Source organism: Mustela nigripes, chromosome 13 (genome assembly GCF_022355385.1).
Source record: "Mustela nigripes isolate SB6536 chromosome 13, MUSNIG.SB6536, whole genome shotgun sequence".
NCBI lineage: Eukaryota > Metazoa > Chordata > Mammalia > Carnivora > Mustelidae > Mustela > Mustela nigripes.
Genome location: NC_081569.1, coordinates 18,420,886 through 18,439,964, shown reverse-complemented (window position 1 = coordinate 18,439,964; position 19,079 = coordinate 18,420,886). Strand labels below are relative to the sequence as shown.

Genomic DNA, 19,079 nt, shown 5'->3' with positions numbered 1-19,079 from the left:
GAACTTGGAGGCTTCATCCCAAGACATGCACAGGACAAGATCCCCGGAGGGGCTTGTGGGTGGGCGGCAGAGAGCCAGCCCAGTCCAGGCTGCCGGGGCTGGGGAAAACCACGGAATCCCCCTCCCCGTGCTCCAGCACACAAAAGGAGAACTCGATGGAACATGAAGACATTAATCAGAGACCAGTGCAAATGGAAATTGGTTTTCAAGTCAGTTTCCAGGCCCCTTGTGAATTACGTTAAAGTGCTTTATCAAAAGCCTTGAAAAAATATATGCCAAGGGTCAAAAAAACACATGGAAAAAAGTCCCGGCTGGGATGAGAGCCGCACTCCGCTCTGCGCCCTGAGCCAGACTGGGGTGCTGAGGCCCTGAAAGCCAGTTAAAACCAGGGGTTGGAGGTGGGTGGAGACACAAATGACACAGGTGAGGAAAGCTGTAAGCCAGAGTCGGTGTGAGTTAGGACACACTAGAAGTCAGGAGAGCCCCACACACCCTTTCTGCAGCTTCGACATCCAAGGTCGTCTGCTTGGGGCCCCAAACTCTTACTGCAGCAGGAAGCTGCATCTGGCCTCTGGGGGGAGGACCATGTGGGGTCCTGGGTCCCCTCCCCATCAGTCATGACCTGATTGGTTGAAGGCAGCTGATCAGAGGAGATAAATGACCACGTATGCCCTGTCTGGCTTCAGTCCATGTGGCTTACAGAGGTGACAGCCCCGCTGAGCAAGGCGTTGTGGTGTGGTGGGCCCAAGGGCTCAACCCTGCCTCTGTCCCTAACTGGCAGTGTGACCCCTGGAAAGGCAGGGATCCTCCCTGGCATCCCTGGGGTAGTACCCGGAAACATGGGTAGTTAGTGGTAGTAGCAGGCATCTACAATGGATCCAATGTTTGTGTCCACCTAAAATTCCTACACTGAAGCCCCAGCTCCCAATGGGAAGGTATTAGGAGGTGGGGTCTTTGGGAAGTGGTTAGGTTAGGAGAGTTGGAATCCCTCATGAATAGGTAAATGTCCTTAAAAGGGAGATCCCCGAGAGCTCCCTCACCCCCTCCACCATGTGAGGACACAGTGAGAAGACACCCTTCTATCCACTAGGAGGGGAGCCCTTCCCAGACCCCAGATCTGCTGGCACTTGGATCTCAGGCTTCCAGCTTCCAGAATGGTAAGCAATCAGTGTCTCCTGTTTAAGCCACCCCGTCTACACAGTATTCTGGCATGGCAAGCTGAACAAAGACACACCATCTTGTGGACTGTCGTGAGCATGGCGTGAAGGCACCCGTGAAAAAGTGTTCATACAGAGCCTGCACTGTCTGTGCTCAGTACCGGCCAGCGGTTACCCGTACTGCGGCTGGTGGCGGGCCCTGACAGGGACCCAGGTAACCCCAACCCAGGCCCCATGCCTCTCTCAAGCAGGAGGGTGTGGAAACTGAAGCAGAGGCACATAGAACAGAAAACAGACAAGCCATGTGGGATGAAACATGATTTCTACAAAGGGTTCTCACGGCTGAGAATTTACTGAGGTTCCCTGAAGGGGAAACATGTCATAGGCATGAGAGGGACACCAGTGGACATGTTTTCCTCAGATGTTTGGATGTTTCTGGCATATTTGCCATGACTGGATCAAAAAGATAGACCAAGATTGGGGGCGGGACCCCAGTTCCATGGAGAAGAGTCAAAAGCATTTGTTCAGGGAGGGAAGCCAGCCCCGTTCTCTCGTAACGTCCTTAGGAAGAATCGGGAAGGGGAGCTGCCCAAGGGCCCCGCGAAGGCCCAAGCTGAGGGGAAGCCTCTGAGTTCTCCCATTGGAAGATCTACAAACAAGTACGAGGTAATGCATTTGTATATAAATAACACACACTGTTTAACAAGGAGTAAGAGCTCGGAGCCCTCTGAAATGTTCCAGGAGCAGCCCTGCCTGTTGTCACAGATGGTCCCCCTGGGAAGAGGGATCCCAAAAGCTGTTTGTCCACAAAGGCTAATAAAAACCACCAAGAAGGACGTGGGAGAGAAGGCCTTGTCCAGCTGGAAATGACAGTGTGTCCACTCCTGGAACGCTCTGTCCGGCTCCGTGCCTGGACCTTTTATCTTGGGCCAGACACAAGAAAGCCTGTCCATGACTCTCTGCCCATGGAGTGCCTCTTCCCAGCGGGCAAGATGGAAAGCAGCCCTTTGGGAGCATGTGGTGGATTTGAGGGAGCCATGAAGGGCACAGAAGTAGGTCTCCCAGAGAGGCATGGAGAAGGAGTCAGAGTACCCCGAATCTGCCCGCAGAGCCTGGGAGAGAGCCTGTCTTCCTTGCTGAGGGCTGGGGTTTGTGTGAGTCTGGCAAAAAGTGCCCTTTTCCAGTTCTGCCCCCGTCCTCGTGTGGGGAGCCTGGGCCAAGTCTCTATTGGTATCTCCATGTGTTAGGTGCCGGGGAGGACACGGAAGCCGAGGCTAGAGGTTGGTCCCAGGGCCCGAAGGAGCAGGGGATGAGGATAAGGGTGGAAGACAGCAGAAGAGGGAAGGCAGGAGGGACAGAGAGGGTGAGAGAGATCCATCACAGCCCCGGAGGGAAAGGGGCACCAGCCGTCCTGGCATGGCTGACACAGTGGGGCATGGGGCAAGGCCGGTGGACTAGAACACCTGCCCGCACTCCTGCCCACTGCGAATCTAGGGTGTGTTTTGTTCACCTGCCCGCAGGCGTGCGAGAGCAAATACTTACAGTTCTCTGCCATTTCCTGACATTTTAAAGCCACCAAATGGAGCCTGTGCGTAGATGGCGTTATAGCAGTTGATCCTAGAGGAGGAACGAAAGATGCTCACAATTACCGGGGGAAGGCCGACCAGGGTCATGGGTGTCCCCGCTCTCAGGGGCCTGAAACAGACCGTTGCCTAAAGGATGACTTTCTGTCAAAGTTTTAGTAATGACAACAGTGGGTTTTCAACTTCTACCTTTGCATTCTTCCCACCAGAAGCTAAAATTTAAATATTCCTTAAAATTTTTTTTTTTTTAAATTTTGGGGCACCTGGGTGGCTCAGTGAGTTAAGCCTTTGCCTTCGGCTCGGGTCATGATCTCAGGGTCCTGGGATCGAGCCCTGCATTGAGCTCCCTGCTCAGCGGGGAGCAGCCTGCTTCCCCCTCTCTCTCTCTGCCTGCTGCTCTGCCTACTGTGACCTCTCTCTGTGTCAAATAAATAAATAAAATCTTTAAAATTTTTTTTTTAATTTTAATTTATTTATTTGACAGAGAGAGAGAGAGGGAGAGCACAAGCAGGGGAGGGCAGCAGGCAGAGGGAGAGGGAGAAGCAGGCTTCCCACTGAGCAGGGATTCTGATGTGGGACTCGATTCCGGGACCCTGGGATCATGACCTGAGCTGAAGGCAGGTGCTTAACTGACTGAGCAACCCAGGCACGCCTAAAATCTAAATATTCCTAAGCATAAAGCTTTTCGCCAAGATAGGAATGGAATGTCAAAGCGAGAAGAAAGAAGAGGGAAACTGTGGCATCGGGGAATAAGATTTAGCTTTGAAATTGGCCAGACCTGACCTCAAAGCTCTCCTGCTTCTTGGCTTGTAAGGATTCTGGGCTTGTAACTTAGCCTCTCTGAGCCCCAAAGCTCTATCATCGTTCTAGTGAGGATAATGTCATTGGCAAGATGACTGGGGAAGCAGGGACTTTGGTTCACATTTCGGACAAGACCATGCACTGCTTTTAGAGTCAGAATAAAAAATAAATGTGGAGGGAGTGGAGCGCGAGGGACAGCACAACACGGCAGTTAGCAACAGGGGCAGCGGAGCTGGCCGGCCGTCTCTGGGCTCTGCTCTGCTCTGCTCTGTACCAGCTGTGTGACCCTAGGCAAATCACCCAGCCTCTCTGTGTCTCCATTTCTTCCTCTGTTAAACAGGACAATGATGGTGGCCGTCTCAGACGTGGTCATGAGGATGGACCAAAGCTCTAAGACAGTGCTTGGCCCGGAACATGTGACTAGAAGCTGTCTGTCCATAGACGGGCCATGCAGCGAGCAAGCCAGCCACTCCGGAGAGTGGAGACGCATGTATCTGCTACTCACCATACGGTTCCAGACTCCAAGGCGGAAGCCAGCTTCAGTGCTTTGTCGAGGTTTTTTGTGAACACAGCTGCCGTGAGTCCGTATTCAAGGCTGTTGGCCCTTTTTATCACTTCTTCGATATTTTTGAACTTCAGGATTGGCTGCACCGGTCCAAAAATCTAATGTGGAATTGCAAAAAGGGCGGTGAGAGGGGCGTCCGGATGAAGGGCGTCCGTTCTGAGCAAGTACGGCCTTCATTTCATCCTGAGCGCTCACACGTGTGAGGAACGAGGACTGGAGAGCAAAGAACCTGCGGAGATCTTTTGAGCTACTGGACAGTTGACATCTGAAGGGAAGGGTTACGACTAAGCCGAACTTAAGATACCAACCGAAAGCATGTTCCAGGCTTCTTTTTCTTATTGTCATCAGGGCTTCTGAGAAGCCCCATCCTGCTGACGTGCCCATAAGACAAAACTTGGCGAGTTTTTTTGTGGGAAGTTATTGCTGAGGGGGTTGTAGGGCACAGCTGTAGGACTGTGTGCCCCGGCCTCTTGGCGGTACGTTTTCCATCAACAAGGCACCATAAAATGTCTCCCTAATAACTCCCAGGGGACGGAGGAAGACATTGTTCCTCGCAATGTAAAATAAAAATAAAAATCCCATAAAAACCTCCAGGAGAAAGTCTATAAAATACCCACACAGGAAACGCTCAGCGGTGATTCACTTTTTCTGCGTCCCAAAACACCTCACAGCCCAGGGTCCGACCCCCCAGGACCCTAGGTGGGAACCAGTGACCATCCAGACTAACAGTGAGATTGAAAGACCAAGTTAGAATCCCACTTTTATTGGAGCGGGGTCTCCTCAATTTCCAGCATTTCCAAGGATGCTCATGACAGAAAACTTCAAAGAGAATTCCAGCCCCGATGTGTTCTTTGAATGAACACACTTTTCATTTTAATTCAGTCTAGAGGGGCTGAAGGCAGCTTTAGGCTGTGAATCCACTGGTAAAACCCAGAGGGGGCAAGACCCCTCCACCATGAGCTAACCCGAGGATGTGTTAAAAGAAAGGAGAGGGACTGAGGCTCCCCAGAGACATGTAAAATGGGGGGTTTAGGACAAACTCTACAGCTGCTATAGAGAGCTAGGGGTTCCCAAAGGCAGGTAGGCAAGATGGCTTCCCTCAGAAACCAAAGGAGAGGGAGAAAGCCACGGGAGAAAGGAAAACTATCCCCTCACAATGACCTCCGGGGTCCCTGAGCCCTGGAGAAGACTTCTCTTTGTAAGACCCCCTCCTCTCGCCCTCCCACCCCACAAGAGCCCCCTGGAGATGAAGATTTTCCTGCCACCTCCAGTACCTCCTCTTTGGCAATGCGCATGGTGTCCGTAACTTCTGAGAAGACAGTGGGTTTGATGAAGAGCCCCCTGTCTTCCATGGCTGAACCCCCACATTCCAGCTTGGCTCCCTCCTTCTTCCCACTCTCGATCAGATCGAGGATTTTGTCAAACTGCTTTTGGTCTATCTGCAAAACACAAGGAGAGGTATGGCTTGAAGTCCTTTCGGGTGGCGGCTGCCATCTTATGGGTCCAACGGCCATTCACATGATCAGCTGTCCTACCCCTAAGTGTTCTTGTCAAGTCATAATTCACGGGACAGATGTGCCTTGTATGTGAATATTCCTCTGATGCACAAGTCTAGGCTTTTTGGAGCAGGGGAGAGATGGGGAGATGGGCTCTCCTCATCCGTTCCCGTGTACTGTCTATCCTACCACCCACCCCTTCCATGCTATTAAGCAAACCTCTGAAATGGTGACATTCTTTGCTCTCCCAACTTCTTGCATCCTGCAAGGGTTGCTAGATTTCACAAATAAAATTACAAGGCACCCAGTTAAATTTGCGTTTTTGGAAGACTTTCTTAGCATAAGCATATCCCAAGTCACGATTGGGATATGCTTATGCTAAAGAAGTCTTTCCTTATTTGGGATATGCTTATGATTTAAAAAAAAAGTCTTCTTTGCTCATTTAAACTTCCAGTCTAGCTGAGTGTCATGTAGGTTATCTGGAAGCCCTGCCCTCTTCTTACAGGGCATGTGGGATGAGGGTGACAGTTGTGGAATTGCCCATCCATGGTGCAGAGAAGGGAGAAGGAAAGCTGACCACCTCACCCTGTACCTCCAACCCCCAGCCTAGTATAGAAAGCCCTTCCAAGTTTCTTACAAGGGCACAAAAACCAAGGTGAAAAACAGGATAGATATCAGTTACCCTTTGGGTAAAAAAAAAAAACCAGGGGAAATGAGAGCACATATTCATACTTGCTTCTATATCCATAAAGAAGTTCTGGAGGGATACATGAGAAACTAAGACTGTGCGATACCCATAGAAGGAAGGTTAAGAACCAGGCCTATGAACGGATAAGGGGGGATGGAAGAAAGCCTTTTCTCCACTGACCTCTCTATGTGTTCTAGGTTTTAACCCCTGGGAATGTACTCCCACCTAAGCAAGTAATTCAAACAACTCCAATGATTCCAGTAATATCTCAAGGTTCTTTCAACTTCTCTTGGGTGAACCAAGTTTGGGGTTAAAAGTTCCAAGATACCCTTCCCTCCTCCCCAGAGGCCAAGATGGTTTGAAGGGCTTCACCAAATACAGGTCCTGAATGGCTATGACCATTTTCTGTCTGTCTGTCCTAGGGGCAATGCTGGGTCCCCGAGGAAAGCCTGCATATCCAGACTCCATTCTTCCTGATGAGTCCATGTGAACACATTGTCTCAATCTAATAATCCCCCAAGAAATGTCAGCTGGTGCATTCCTGTGCTGGAAGGAGAACCTTCCAGAAGTAAAGGACATGGCCGGGCACAACACCAGGGATAGAGTCAGGCAGACTCCGAAGGACAGGTTGGAAGCTACACTTGGCTCTGCTGCAGAGGGCACCGGAACCACCCCCACCAGGTGTCTTGTGCAATGTTTATGCGCCTCGTTGCTCAGTTGCCAAATAAACCTGAACGATTCTGGAGCATTTGGCTGGCTGTCTGCAGTGGACACTGATCTAGGTCAGCTAGCTGTGTAATAGGCAGGAGAAAGACAGGACTATTTGGACAGCTGTAAATCCTCTCTGAGTAAAAATCTTATTACAGTAGATGAAAAAGCACTTTGGGAGGAAAAAAATCCAACATCGTCCTAAAATAATATGCTGAGGTTAGGCGGCTTAAGTGAGCTTTCAGAAGGACTTTTAGCAGCAGCATCAAAAGCACCGACGAAATCAACACCCATTCTGTTTGAATCTGCTCTCTTGGAAGAGATTTCTCTATCTGGCTTCAGAAGTCAAGCCTGGAGCCTTGGAAAGAGACTTACAAATAATGATGGGGTGAAAGGTTTCCTTAGTATGGGATCAGCTCGCATATTTCCCACGGAGTCTGAATTAGCTTTACAACCACGGTGGATTTGATAATGGCTTGTGGCCATGTTTGCATTCAGACCTGAAATCCAACCGAGGTCACTAGACAACTTCGTGTCACTGGCCATTAGGTTTGGAGTTGAGGTCTGGCAGGGTAGAGGGTTTTGGCCACAACTGGGATGCTTCTCTCCACCAGGGTCACGTGGCATTGGAGCCGCCGTGCATGTGGGCTGGGGCTAGGCAAGGATGGGCACAATGGCCAGAAATGCACCTTTTCCCACATGGTCCTCCCCCTTCCCCGGCCAGGGCACCCCCACGGGATGGTTAAGCAAGACCTGATAGACATGGCCTGAAGTCATGCACTTCTTTTGCCACAGGATCAGGGAGCCTGTCATTGAATGCTCCCCTTGCCTCCACCTTTAAAAAATAAACTTATTAGGTATCTTGAAATATTCACACTATTCATCCATTACTTCCATTTTCCAGATGGGGACTTCCACAAAGTCACAGAGCCAAACTTGTGTGGCTTCCCATGTAAACATGTGGTGCCAGTGCAGTGCAGAAGCAGTGAGCTCCCGGGACAGACACAAGTACAGAGTCTGGACATGTGATTTGCAACTTCGTGGCTGGGGCAGGACTTTGGCTCCCAGCAAAGCGGGTTGCTGTCGAGCTCTATTTCAATAATGCATGGATGGTCAGGCCGCTCTCTTTTAAATATTTATCCATCTGCTGTACTGCATAATTAGTAAGAAAGTGATACACGATGTGCCCTTTTAAAGAGGTTATTAAACCTCGCGGTTATGATCATTTTCATCCCGTCGTTAGTTTTGAAAATCAGGCCTCCGGAGATGGGTTCCTCCTGCCCAGAAACGCAGCCCTGTTCCCTGAGCCCTCTGCACTCCCTCTCCACTGGGATTCTTTGGTTTCTGACCGTGACCTTGTCCTACAGTGCACGTGAGTTCCAGGGAGGGCCTGGAGGCTCAGACCGTGGGCTCTAGGTATTTGGCCTCTGCCTGTACTTTGCTGCCTTTTGGCCATGGTTACAACCCCTCTTCTGCAGGGAGACCAGCCAGGTAACACAGCCTCTGCCCGAGTCTCTCTTCTGGGAATCCTGGTGGCTCAGAGACTGGACGGCCCTCTTGGCTGGAGGGCACAGGCATGGCGCTGTATGAACTGGGAATGCCTCCCTCCTTGCTGGAGCCTTAAGCGTGGCATTATCAGCCGCAAAGAGCAAAACCTCTGTGTGTCCACTCCTGCTTTATAAGCCCACAGAGACGCGATGGGGTGGCGTCAAAACGAAAGCAAGTGGAAGGCGAGGCAGCCTCCCTTCTGTTTGGGAGGGACCCCGGAATTGATGGAAAAGCACCAGAGCTGTAAGGGGCCAAGGGCGAGAGGGGCTGCCTGGTTCAGTCCCCAGAGGCACACTGCAGGTTCTGCAGCATCAGTGGGTTACCTGCGGCCCCTGCTCCGTTCTGACGTCGAAGGGGTCTCCCACCAGACGCTTCTTGGCGTGCTCCACGCTCCGCTTCACAAACTCCGCATAGATCTGCTCCTCCACGAACACCCTGGAGGCGGCCGTGCAGCACTGACCTTGGTTGAAGAAAACTCCCTGATGGGCGCACTCCACTGCCAAGTCCACTGGACGGAGGGGGTGGCGGGGGCAGGAGGAAGCGATTAAGTCGTTAGGGCAGGACGGGTGACAGCTGCAACGCTAATTGCCCGCACCAGAAAACAGGCCCCGGAATGGCCGTGTTGCAGAAATTAGTTTTATTCCCGGCATTTCCCAACAGAGAGGACAGGAACAAGGATTTTCTGGGTGCACCCGAGTGTGGGAGGAAATCAGTCCCTTAGTGCAGGCCTTCCTTACTCTAAGGACCACAGAGAGTTTGCACTCCCCGGTTCACCTGCTTCCGGACCCCCACTCCTCCCCCTTTCTGGAGGACCTGCATTCCAAAGAGTTCTAGAATAGTCTTCAGGAAGTAAGTACTGACGCAGGCCGACAGGTGAGAGCTAGTCCACCTTGAGGTTCCTTCACTACCAAGTCCTACGAAGTCAGCTTCTTTTGCTTATTAAGTCTTAGTAACGTTAACTCCATTTAGGACAGATACGGTCTAAAAAGAGAGCACCGATTCTGCCTAAGGAGGTCTGTATCCGAACTTGAGAGCAGGCATCGGGTTAAAACCAGAAGGGTGCTTAGTAAGGAAAACCTTTGGGGCCGTGCTTCAGGGAGAAGAATGCTCAGTGGGGTATCGCTTACAGCTCACAGTGTGGTCTCCAGCGCTCCACAGTAAGCTGGTTTTTCTGCACCCCTGCCCCCCTCCAACATGCCCGCTGCTGCTTAGGAAATGCACTGGGCACACTTTGCACACTTTGCACTGGGCAAACGCATGGCCCCTGCAGGGCATGGGCAGGCTATCCAGACACCCCGGCACCGCTCTGAAGCAGCTCTGGGGAATGCTGCCCTCGGCGTTCATGAGCCTTATAAAACCAACCGCTGAACGGAAGGGAGTTTTGTGTTCTAGCTGCAGTGTCCTTCAGTGTCAGGGAGAGAGGAGGAGCTGAAGTGGAGACCAGGTGCCCAGATATGGTGGCACAAGAATATGAAACAAGGGTTCTGGCTCTTCAGGACTGGAGTTTGGGACCCCAGATGTTGCAATAGCCAGAACTGCTCTGTGTGGTTCCAGAAACCAGTACCAACACTACCAAGGCTTCTACAAGGAAGCACCAGCCCAGGCAACAAAGGAGGCATCTGTCCTTATGCCCAGCCTCCTTCTCCTTCCCTGAAGCTTGCTGCCTCACCCAGGTTACTCGCTCTCCCACAGAGATATCAGTCCTTTACACTTTAGCAAGAACTTGTACTAGGGTCCCTTTTCTCAGGGATATTTGCAGTGCCCACCTTATCTGAGAGTGGAATGTAAAGCTTTGTTCTCCATGAAAGGAATTTCCAGGGGGCAGGTGAGGAAGGCTTTTCTAGAAGGTGCTTAGGGGTACCTGGGAAGGCACAACTTTTGGCAGCTGACCCTGTCAGCAGGAGACTGAATGCCCAACATGGCCCTTCCTTCCTCTGGACATGGCAGCCAAGAATAGCATACAGTTTCATATCGTCTCAGGAACCTCTAGCAAGACACACACTGTCCCCAAGCTGCTGGGCAGGGATGCTTGCTCAGAGAAGATGTGGTGGCGAGAGACAAACAGGACCCAGACTAGGGGGACATGTTTAAGGGTCCGCTGCCACTGTCGTCTCATTTGTTAGGCCTGAGACAAAGAAGGAAGAAACATCTCAAGTTTCGGAGAGGGGTAGGGGGTGATTAATGCCTGTGAGTGGGGAGCACCTGCCCAGCTCCTCCCTCTCCTGGCCATCTCCCTGCACAGGGGAGTCTGGAGAAAGATCTGGATCGGCTCCTTATGGCCCCAGCTCTGCAGGGACGGGGAACACAAACATAATCTTGAAGGTCAGAAACAGGCAGCCCCTTGCCCCCCCACCCCCCCAGGACACATATTTCCCCAAGGCAGCTTTCCATGAGCAATAAAGCTGGTGTTTTGATCTCATCTGCCTGCTTAGGACAGGAAAACCCAAGGTGGATAAACATTGCCATTTCATGTGTATACGTGTGTCTCTCTCTCAGCTGGTTCTGAGCTTGCACAAGGAATCAGGAAGAGATTTAAGGACTAAACCCCAGCAACGTCCAGAAGGGGAGACACTCACGGTCAGCATCTGCGCACACGATACAGGGGTTCTTCCCCCCAAGCTCCAGGGTCACCCTCTTCAGATTGCTCCGAGAGGCGGCTTCTTTAACCAACTTTCCAACCTTCAGGATGAAAAACAGACCAGATGAAACCTTGGCTGGGGCCAGATGTGTCCCAGACGTTCTTGATAAATCTATGGATCTCCTGCCTCTCTGCCCAGGAGCCTTAGGCCTCTGATGCTGCCTCCCTAGGCCCCGGCCTCTCCCTGTGTCTCCTCACGGATCAGACCTTGACATCACTTGGTCTGAGCTGCTCCACTTACAGGGGTGGATGAAGTGGGAGCCTCTGGAAGGCCCAGTGATACGCCCACAGCCACACAGCGGGCTAGTGGCACAGCCAGCTCCTGGAAGCAGGCTGGTCCAGCTCGTCTGGAAAAGGGCTCGAGGGGACTCAGGGGTAGCTGTTCCAGGGCTCGCTCATGGGGGACGCGGGGCTCTTTGGTATAATCTGCGGGAACCTCCAAATTTATGGTAATAGGGAAGCTGACCTTCAGAAGGAGAAAGAGCCAATTCTCTGGCAACAGACTCAAGACTGAGGCTTCCCCAGGGGGAAGGGAGAGAACCGGTACATGGGGCAGGAACAGGACCCCTCACCAACCTCCTTCATGTACCCAGGGGGTCTCTCCTATCACAGCACACACTGCCAGAGTCAAGGGCCGGACCATCATTCGGCGGGCCCCACAGACTCTCAGGAGACCGAGCCGCACACAGACACTTAGAACCAGACAGCCAGCAAGAGGCTGTTCCCCCAAAACTAAGGTGTGAGTACATTTTAAATATTGACCAGCTCATAGGTGATGGAGTGAATGACGTTTGGAATAGTCCCACAGTGACAGGGATGGTCCCCAGAGAGTAGCAGAAGTAACACCAGTCTGCCACAGACTGGCAATTCCCTGTTGAGAGAATGGGCTTTCGTTGAGGGTTGAGGTGGGCTTTCGTAGCTGGGTGCAGCAGGGGGACCTAAAGTGGGAAAGCACCCCATCCCCCTTCCAGACATGCCTGCCAGCCGAGCAAGGCCACTGGCAGAGGCCACTTTCTTGTCCCTGAGTTTGGCTGCCCAGTGAGAAAAGCACCCCACTGGACCCATGGGGCAGCCCTAAAGGCGCCTAGAGAGGGTTCAGGTGTCTCTGCAGAGAAGCCGGGCATGGGCAGGAGAAGGGACGAGTCTGCTATTGGGGGAGAAGACAGCTTGGGCTCCTGGTGACTAAATTTGTGGGGAGATGGCGGGGCAGGGGGGGCGGCACTTAGTGTTTGGGAAGCATTTATTTGTTTCTTTTTCAAGGACAGAAGAATATTACATAGAATTCCACACAGAGATGTGTGTCAGGGCAAAGGGGGAAAGTTTTCATCTCCCCTTTCCCCTATGCCCCAGGACCTGCACAGACATGGCCACAGGAAGAACTTCTTGGGTATCCTTACAGATTTATCTCCACACACACTTTTCCCCGTGGGATCATTCTGTACCCACTTTCCCACGGTTTACTTTTTTGTGTGCTTCAAACTCAGCCAGGAAACAGTCTTCCTTACTGTAGTGGCTGTAACGCCCCGCACAGAACGGACACGGTATACAGGAAGACATGTCCTTGAGGGCTCGTGAGAAGCCCTCTCTCTGACCAGTGGCTTTGAAATGGAATTTCTGAGTCAAATGTGGGATCGATACTACGAGGCGGCCCTGTGCCTGGGGACTGCCATAGGGGAGTGTCTGTTGGCTTCCCACGGCCTCAGACCAGATTCCGATTTTTACCCATCTGACAGACAAAGACCCCGACTTTCACTGAATTAGCGTTTTCCGGATGACCAATGAGCCAGGTCAAGCTTTTTGGACATTCGGTGTTTCCCTTCTCTGAGTTACCCACTGCCCCACCACTGAGAGCGCTTGTTTTTTGTTCGTTTGTTTGTTTTTCCTTCTTCACTGATTTTTAAGGGTATTATGGATTTTAAGCCTTGGAGAGCTGCACACATCATGGCTTCTCCCGGCTTGCTATGTATCCGTGAAGTTCGATTACGACACTGTTTGTCCTCTGGATGTTTTACATTTTTATTTTGTCTTATCTACCAATCTTTTCTTCTCAGGCTTCTGAGTTCTATTAGATACTTACTTAGTTTGGAAACTGGACCAGTGACTTTATTTATTTGCCTTTTTTTTTTAACTGATTGTTACGCACTGAAACGTGGCCACGCTTAGAAGAAATAATCATAGCTCAGCTGCTCGAGGGGAACGTTCCCAGGTCTCGGTTCAGACAGCGGCTGCCACGCTGGCTGACCGTGGGTGAGGAGGGTTACCTCTGTGGACCCCGTGAAGGCGATCTTGCTGATCTGAGGGTGAGAGGAAATCGCTGCTCCCACTGTGGGCCCAAATCCCGGCACGATGTTGACCACTCCTGGAGGGAATCCGACCTGGATGGAAATCAAGGTGGCCATCAGTGCAGGAGAATGGACAGATATCGGCCACAGACCGCGCTCAGGCTGAGGGAACCAGGGCTATAAGATGTTCCCCTCTTTGGGAAGCCAGGGCCCGGGTCTTACAGCCACCCGGGGACCCAGACCGAAGTGGGCAGGGTGCAGGCTGGGCCCGGGCGAGGCGTCCATACACCCTTCCTTCCAGGCAGTACCTCATAACCCAAAAGGGACTTGGAGCAAAATGGCAGTGAACCCCCACGGCTGAGCTCTGTTCTGTGCGTGTGCGTGTGGCTCTGTCTACACATATGTATTCTCAGGGAGGAGAGATACCCTGATTACATCCTCCAAGGTTCAGAGGCCCCTGCAAAATATCCTCTCCCTGGGCACCTAGGGGCTCAGTGGGTTACGTCTCTGCCTTCATCTCAGGTCATGATCCCAGGATCCTGGGATTGAGGTCCGCATCAGGCTCTCTGCTCAGCGGGGAGCCTGCTTTCCCCACCCCCGTCTGTCTTTCTGCCTACTTGTGATCTCTCTCTCTCTCTCTGTGTCAAATAAATAAATAGAAAATCTTAAAAAAATAATATATCCTCTCCCTGGGCTTCAGCCCCCATTTCTTAAACCTGCCCCTCAATGTTCCAAATGGCAATGTGGTATCACGCTCTCCAAGCTCCTGCTTGTTGAACCTGGGCCACACCCCAAGCTGGCATATCCTGAAGGCTGGGGACAGTCACTTCTTTCACATTCATGCCTCCTGCCCTACTCCTCCCAGGCCTCTTTATTCACCAGGAACACCACAAATGAATGAGGTGGGGGATGCGATTTAATGAACAATTTATTAATTACCATCTCATGCAAACACACTATTTTGGAAAGGCAAGACTTTGGGACACAGTGCTGGAGTCTTTCGTTTTCCTAGGTGCTGTGTGTTCACGGCTGTGATTTTAGAATCTGTCAGTCTCATTAATATGATGTAATCATGTCCTACATCCCCAGTCAAAGGAAAGTGGGAAACGGGCCAGTTCCTGGCGGCTGTAGCGTTATTTCTAAGTAGTAAAGGTGCTGCTTCCCAACCGTATGAGCCAGCTGAGAAGTGAAAGGAACGGCTCTCCCCTACCATCCCTCATTCCTTCCTGTTTCTTTTTTAACCTCTCTGCGACACACAAGCTGGGCTCGGCAGGGCTGAAGCATGATGCCTGGTGTGTCTGGAAGGAGGTGTTTCTTTGGGCTGCTGGTTTCCCAGCATGGTAGCTGTAGGGGGCGGGGAGTAGAGGGGACAAGACAATGTCCCGAGCACAGAGCACTGGAAGGGAGGCTCAGGTGAATGAGCCCGGCTTGCTGCAGCCCCTTCAGTGGGAGCTGGCAAGAGGACCCCTCCAGGAGAACAGTGGACCATTGGCTACACCACAGAGGCCAGCCCCAAGGAACCTCTGACACTTGGAGGGACCCTCCTGCAAACCCTCCAGACAAAACATTTGCTCCTAAACCATAGGTCTGAACCCATAATAAGAGCTCAGTCTTCTCGTTAGGATCCGTGGGAGGAATGGAGTTGCTTCTAGCTCAGTGACCACAAGCAGGAGAGAGAGCGCGCGCGCCTGCCAAGGACAACACAGGGAGCCATTCCATTTCCCACTCAGCTGTGAGCCGGCTGGCACTGCCACGCACCACTCGGCGTGATGGGGCAGCTTTATCTGGTGACGGTGGTGGAGTGGGGATGTTATCAACAACACATAATATTTTCTTTCTTTCTCGGATGCCTTACCTCTTTGATCAGGGAGCCCAGATAAAGGGCAGTGAGGGGTGTCTGCTCTGCCGGCTTCACAACGATGGTGTTCCCACAGCAGATGGCGGGTGCCAATTTCCACACCAGCATCAGCAGAGGGAAGTTCCACTGGGGACAGAACATAGAGGAGCTTGGTGAGGGTGGGGGGAGTCCGATCCACCCCACCGCCCTGTCCTGGAGGCCCAGGAAGGTCTCCAGGGAAGAATTTGCTTTGGACGGTCTAGATTTGGGGCGTTGGAGATAATATAGGAGTGTGCAAAGATCAGACCTGCATTCCTGCCGTAAGTTGTCTTTGCAAAGAGGATTCTGCTGTAGGCACACTACCTTCTCCTCTTAGAGGTTTATGATGCTATCAGTGTGTTAAAGGAGCTGAAAAATACTGCAGGAACGAGGCTTGCCTCTGCTAAACTCAGGTATTACAGGATCTTTTTCTCTTCTTACAGAATACATACTAAACCCCCACTGGATTGCTGTTTGGTGGAGATCATGCTGGGAAATGTGTCTCTTGTCGTCTTTCAACTACAGAGGCAAGGACACCAAAATCACTGTGATAAGAAGCCTAACACAAGAGGTAACAGCCACAGAGCGTTCACTCTGTTCCAGGTGCTGTTCCAGCCACTGAACACTTAATTCATTTGATCCCTATCAATGCATATGAGATAGTCCTATTATCCCCTCCATTTACAGATGAAGCACAGAAGGGAGAGGTCACTTGCCCAAGGTCACAAACTAGCAGGTGAAGGCCGGGATTCATAGCGAGCCTTATGTCCCCCTGTCCCCCGCTACCCTGCCCCTCCGAGTATCATCTTCGATGAGGCACAATGAAACCGAGCATCTCTAAGAGAGCAGGTAGCTTGATTCTAGCTGTCCCCCAACCATCCCATCCCAAAGCAGTCCCTTTGGCTCCTTATGTTCCAAGGATGCCGAACAGAGGAGCTTTCTGTGAAGCTGTACCTACAGGGCTGGCTGAAGGTAGCTACCTCATGATCAGACCACTCTAATTTCTCTCCCAGCTCCCTCTGGAATTCTTACCACGAGACAACAAATCTAAGATCCCAGTTCCCAAGGGCCAATGTGCTTGGCTAAATGATGGGAGGCATTGTTTTGGGGTACCCCCCACTAATGATTGGGGTCCCCTCTTCTTCCTGGACCTCCACTCCTTAGCACAAAAATACCATCATCTCTCCTCTCTGACAAGCAAATCTGTACCTTCCCTTGGCTTCTGCCACTTCCAGCAGCTCCCTTCTCTCCCCTCGAAGCTTCTTGTTAGAGCTGTGCCCACATGCTTAGGTCCCCTTCTGTAAGCCCCAGCAATGGGACTTCCACTGCACCCCAAACTCCCCACACTGCTGTCAGCGAGCAAATCTAACAGTTGTGTCTTTTTTAGTTGCTACCAAGGAGAGGACCCTATTGACCATAGTCTTTTTCTGGAAATGTATTCCATTCCAGGGATGCCCCTGACCCTAGCTGCTCAGACTTCTCATTCAGATCTCCTAACAACGTATGGGGGATTTGGCCCCAGGCCCTCTTCTCTCACTCTGCATCCCTCTTTGCAGGATCCCCCTCCCAACCTGACGGGCAGGAAATTCCTCTGTCCTGACCACTGCCTGTGGCCGTCTCCAGGCCTCACCTCTCTGGAGCCCCCAAGCCAAATATGCAAATGTCTGATGGGACCCTTTGCTTGTCTCTTCCACTAGCCCCTCTATGACAATCTGCCTAGAATGACCTTCATCTGTCATGGCACTCCACCCCAACCCGCTTCTCCCCCAGTCTTCCGCAAATCCACCAGCAACACCATCTACCCAGTTCCAGCCATGACTCACCCCCGACCTCTGATGAGACACTAAACTCGACCAACTCGACCTCCTTAGGAGCTTTCAAATCCATGCTTCCCCTTGGTCTTCCAACAGGTCCTATCTTACCATTTTTCTTGGGGCTTCCCTTCTCAGCCTTTTAACTGACCTGTGAGTTCCTCAGGGACCCTCAGAGGGCTGAGCCCTCTGGCTTCCTGTCCTCAGTACCTGGGACCCTGACACCGTGCCTGGCTCACAGTGGGCTCCCAACGGCTGGCAGAAGGGACACACGGAGCACACTTGCAGTCCTCTCTCCACGCTGCTGCCTATCTGCACAGCCTCCTGCAGTGGCCCGAGGCTTTCTTCAACAGATAGGCAGCATCACTCCATTCCCTGCTACCTGTCAGGCTCCCCACTGCCCAGTGAATAGAGTCCCAGGCCCTCAGCAGCCACGCCCTAGTGGGTGCCCGGCCTGGACCACTGGACATGTGCTCCTCCTCTTCATCACTTTGTCCTTATCTAAGTGTGGCCTTACCAGCTGTCCTGCTATTGCTCCCCCCCCCCCCCCCGCCCCCCCCCCCCCCCCCCGGAGTCCAGACACCTTGACACCCTCCCTGGGGCCATTCCTACTGCTTAGAAGACCCATTTTCCTATGGAATGACTCTTTCTCATCCTTCAAGGCCCTCTTAAAAGACCCCTGCCCTAGAGAAACTGGCATTGTTGAGCCCTCGGCTGGAATCCACAGTGCCTTCTGCTGTGCTCAGGAGTCAACCCTGTGAGAGCAGGTACGGGAGCTAACCCACCCCAATAACTCTGAAGCACCCAGCCTCCTGCCAGAGAGAAAATACTCAGTTAATGCCAGTGTGACCGAAACACACCAGAAACTGATCCCAGAGGCCACCGGGGAGTGGGGCAGAATCTACATGGATCTATCTAGAGAAGTTGCCATACTTACAGGAGTGATGGCCCCACATACACCTATGGGCTCATGCCTGGTGAAGCATACCACGTTGTCATCTGAAAGAGAGGTTTCGTGGAGTAGAACATATGGGATTAATCTCGGCTGAGGGTTTTATGTTGCAAAAAGACAAGAAAGAAACCCAGAAGCCCACCAACGTGTCAGCTCCAAGTCTTGTCTAGTCCACAAAGAAGGGACATTTAACTCAACGTTAAAAGTGAAATTCCAAAGGAGAAATCAGCACAAGCCCACTTCCTTTTGCAAAAGGGAAGGGGGCCCCGAGGGGAGGAGTCGGCGGGGAACAAGGGTGCTCTGCAAAGGCTACCAGGAACGACGAGAAGACAGAGCCCCCGGGACCCCCATATGAGGCTGCGAGTCCCGCATTGGCTCACCTGTGGGGATGGTCCTGCCCTGTATTTTGTCAGCCCACCCTGCAAAGTATCTGAGGGTTTTAATACAGCCCTCCAGATCGATGAAAAAGGCGTGAAGGAACGGCTTCCCTGTGTCCATCGTTTCCAGGGTCTGCAGGGAAAAGACAGTATCTGGGTCACGTGCAGTTTCCTTCTTCGCCATCAAGGGGTTAGAGCTGGGGGTGGGGCCAGAGAACACAGTCCGAGGACGCCGCGTCTGCCGTGTTCCTTGTGTCCCTTCCAAAAGCAGGCCACTGTGTTTCCCCCGGTCTCAGACTGTCAAGGATTACTCTGCTTTCAAAAATGCTCAGTTTGGGGGGCACCTGGGTGGCTCAGTCATTAAACGTCTGCCTTCACCTCAGGTCATGATCGCGGGGTCCTGGGATTGAGTCCAGAATCGGGCTCTCTGCTCGGCGGGAAGCCTGCTTCTCCCACTCTTACTCCCCCTGCTTGTGTTCCCTCTCTCTCTCTCTGTCAAATAAATAAATAAAATCTTGGCGGGGGAAGTGTTCAGTTTGCGGGGGGAGGTGATGGCCAGGGCATGGGCAGGCGTCCCCGCAAAGGAAGGCAGGTGGA

General features: G+C 52.1%; 1 protein-coding gene across 2 annotated transcripts in view; it reads right to left on the bottom strand.

The window, feature by feature from the left end:
- The window catches only part of ALDH1A3 (aldehyde dehydrogenase 1 family member A3), a 37,093-nt gene that overhangs the window by 5,411 nt on the left and 12,603 nt on the right, over positions 1-19,079 (bottom strand). For both annotated transcript variants that reach the window (XM_059371674.1, XM_059371673.1), the window contains exons 4-12: positions 18,486-18,615; positions 18,091-18,152; positions 15,322-15,450; positions 13,446-13,559; positions 11,123-11,225; positions 8,870-9,054; positions 5,381-5,545; positions 4,047-4,204; positions 2,700-2,774 (exon numbers count right to left, since the gene is read on the bottom strand). In XM_059371674.1, coding sequence (XP_059227657.1) covers positions 2,700-2,774; positions 4,047-4,204; positions 5,381-5,545; positions 8,870-9,054; positions 11,123-11,225; positions 13,446-13,559; positions 15,322-15,450; positions 18,091-18,152; positions 18,486-18,615 — 1,121 coding nt within the window. The remainder of the gene's footprint in view (positions 1-2,699; positions 2,775-4,046; positions 4,205-5,380; positions 5,546-8,869; positions 9,055-11,122; positions 11,226-13,445; positions 13,560-15,321; positions 15,451-18,090; positions 18,153-18,485; positions 18,616-19,079) is intronic.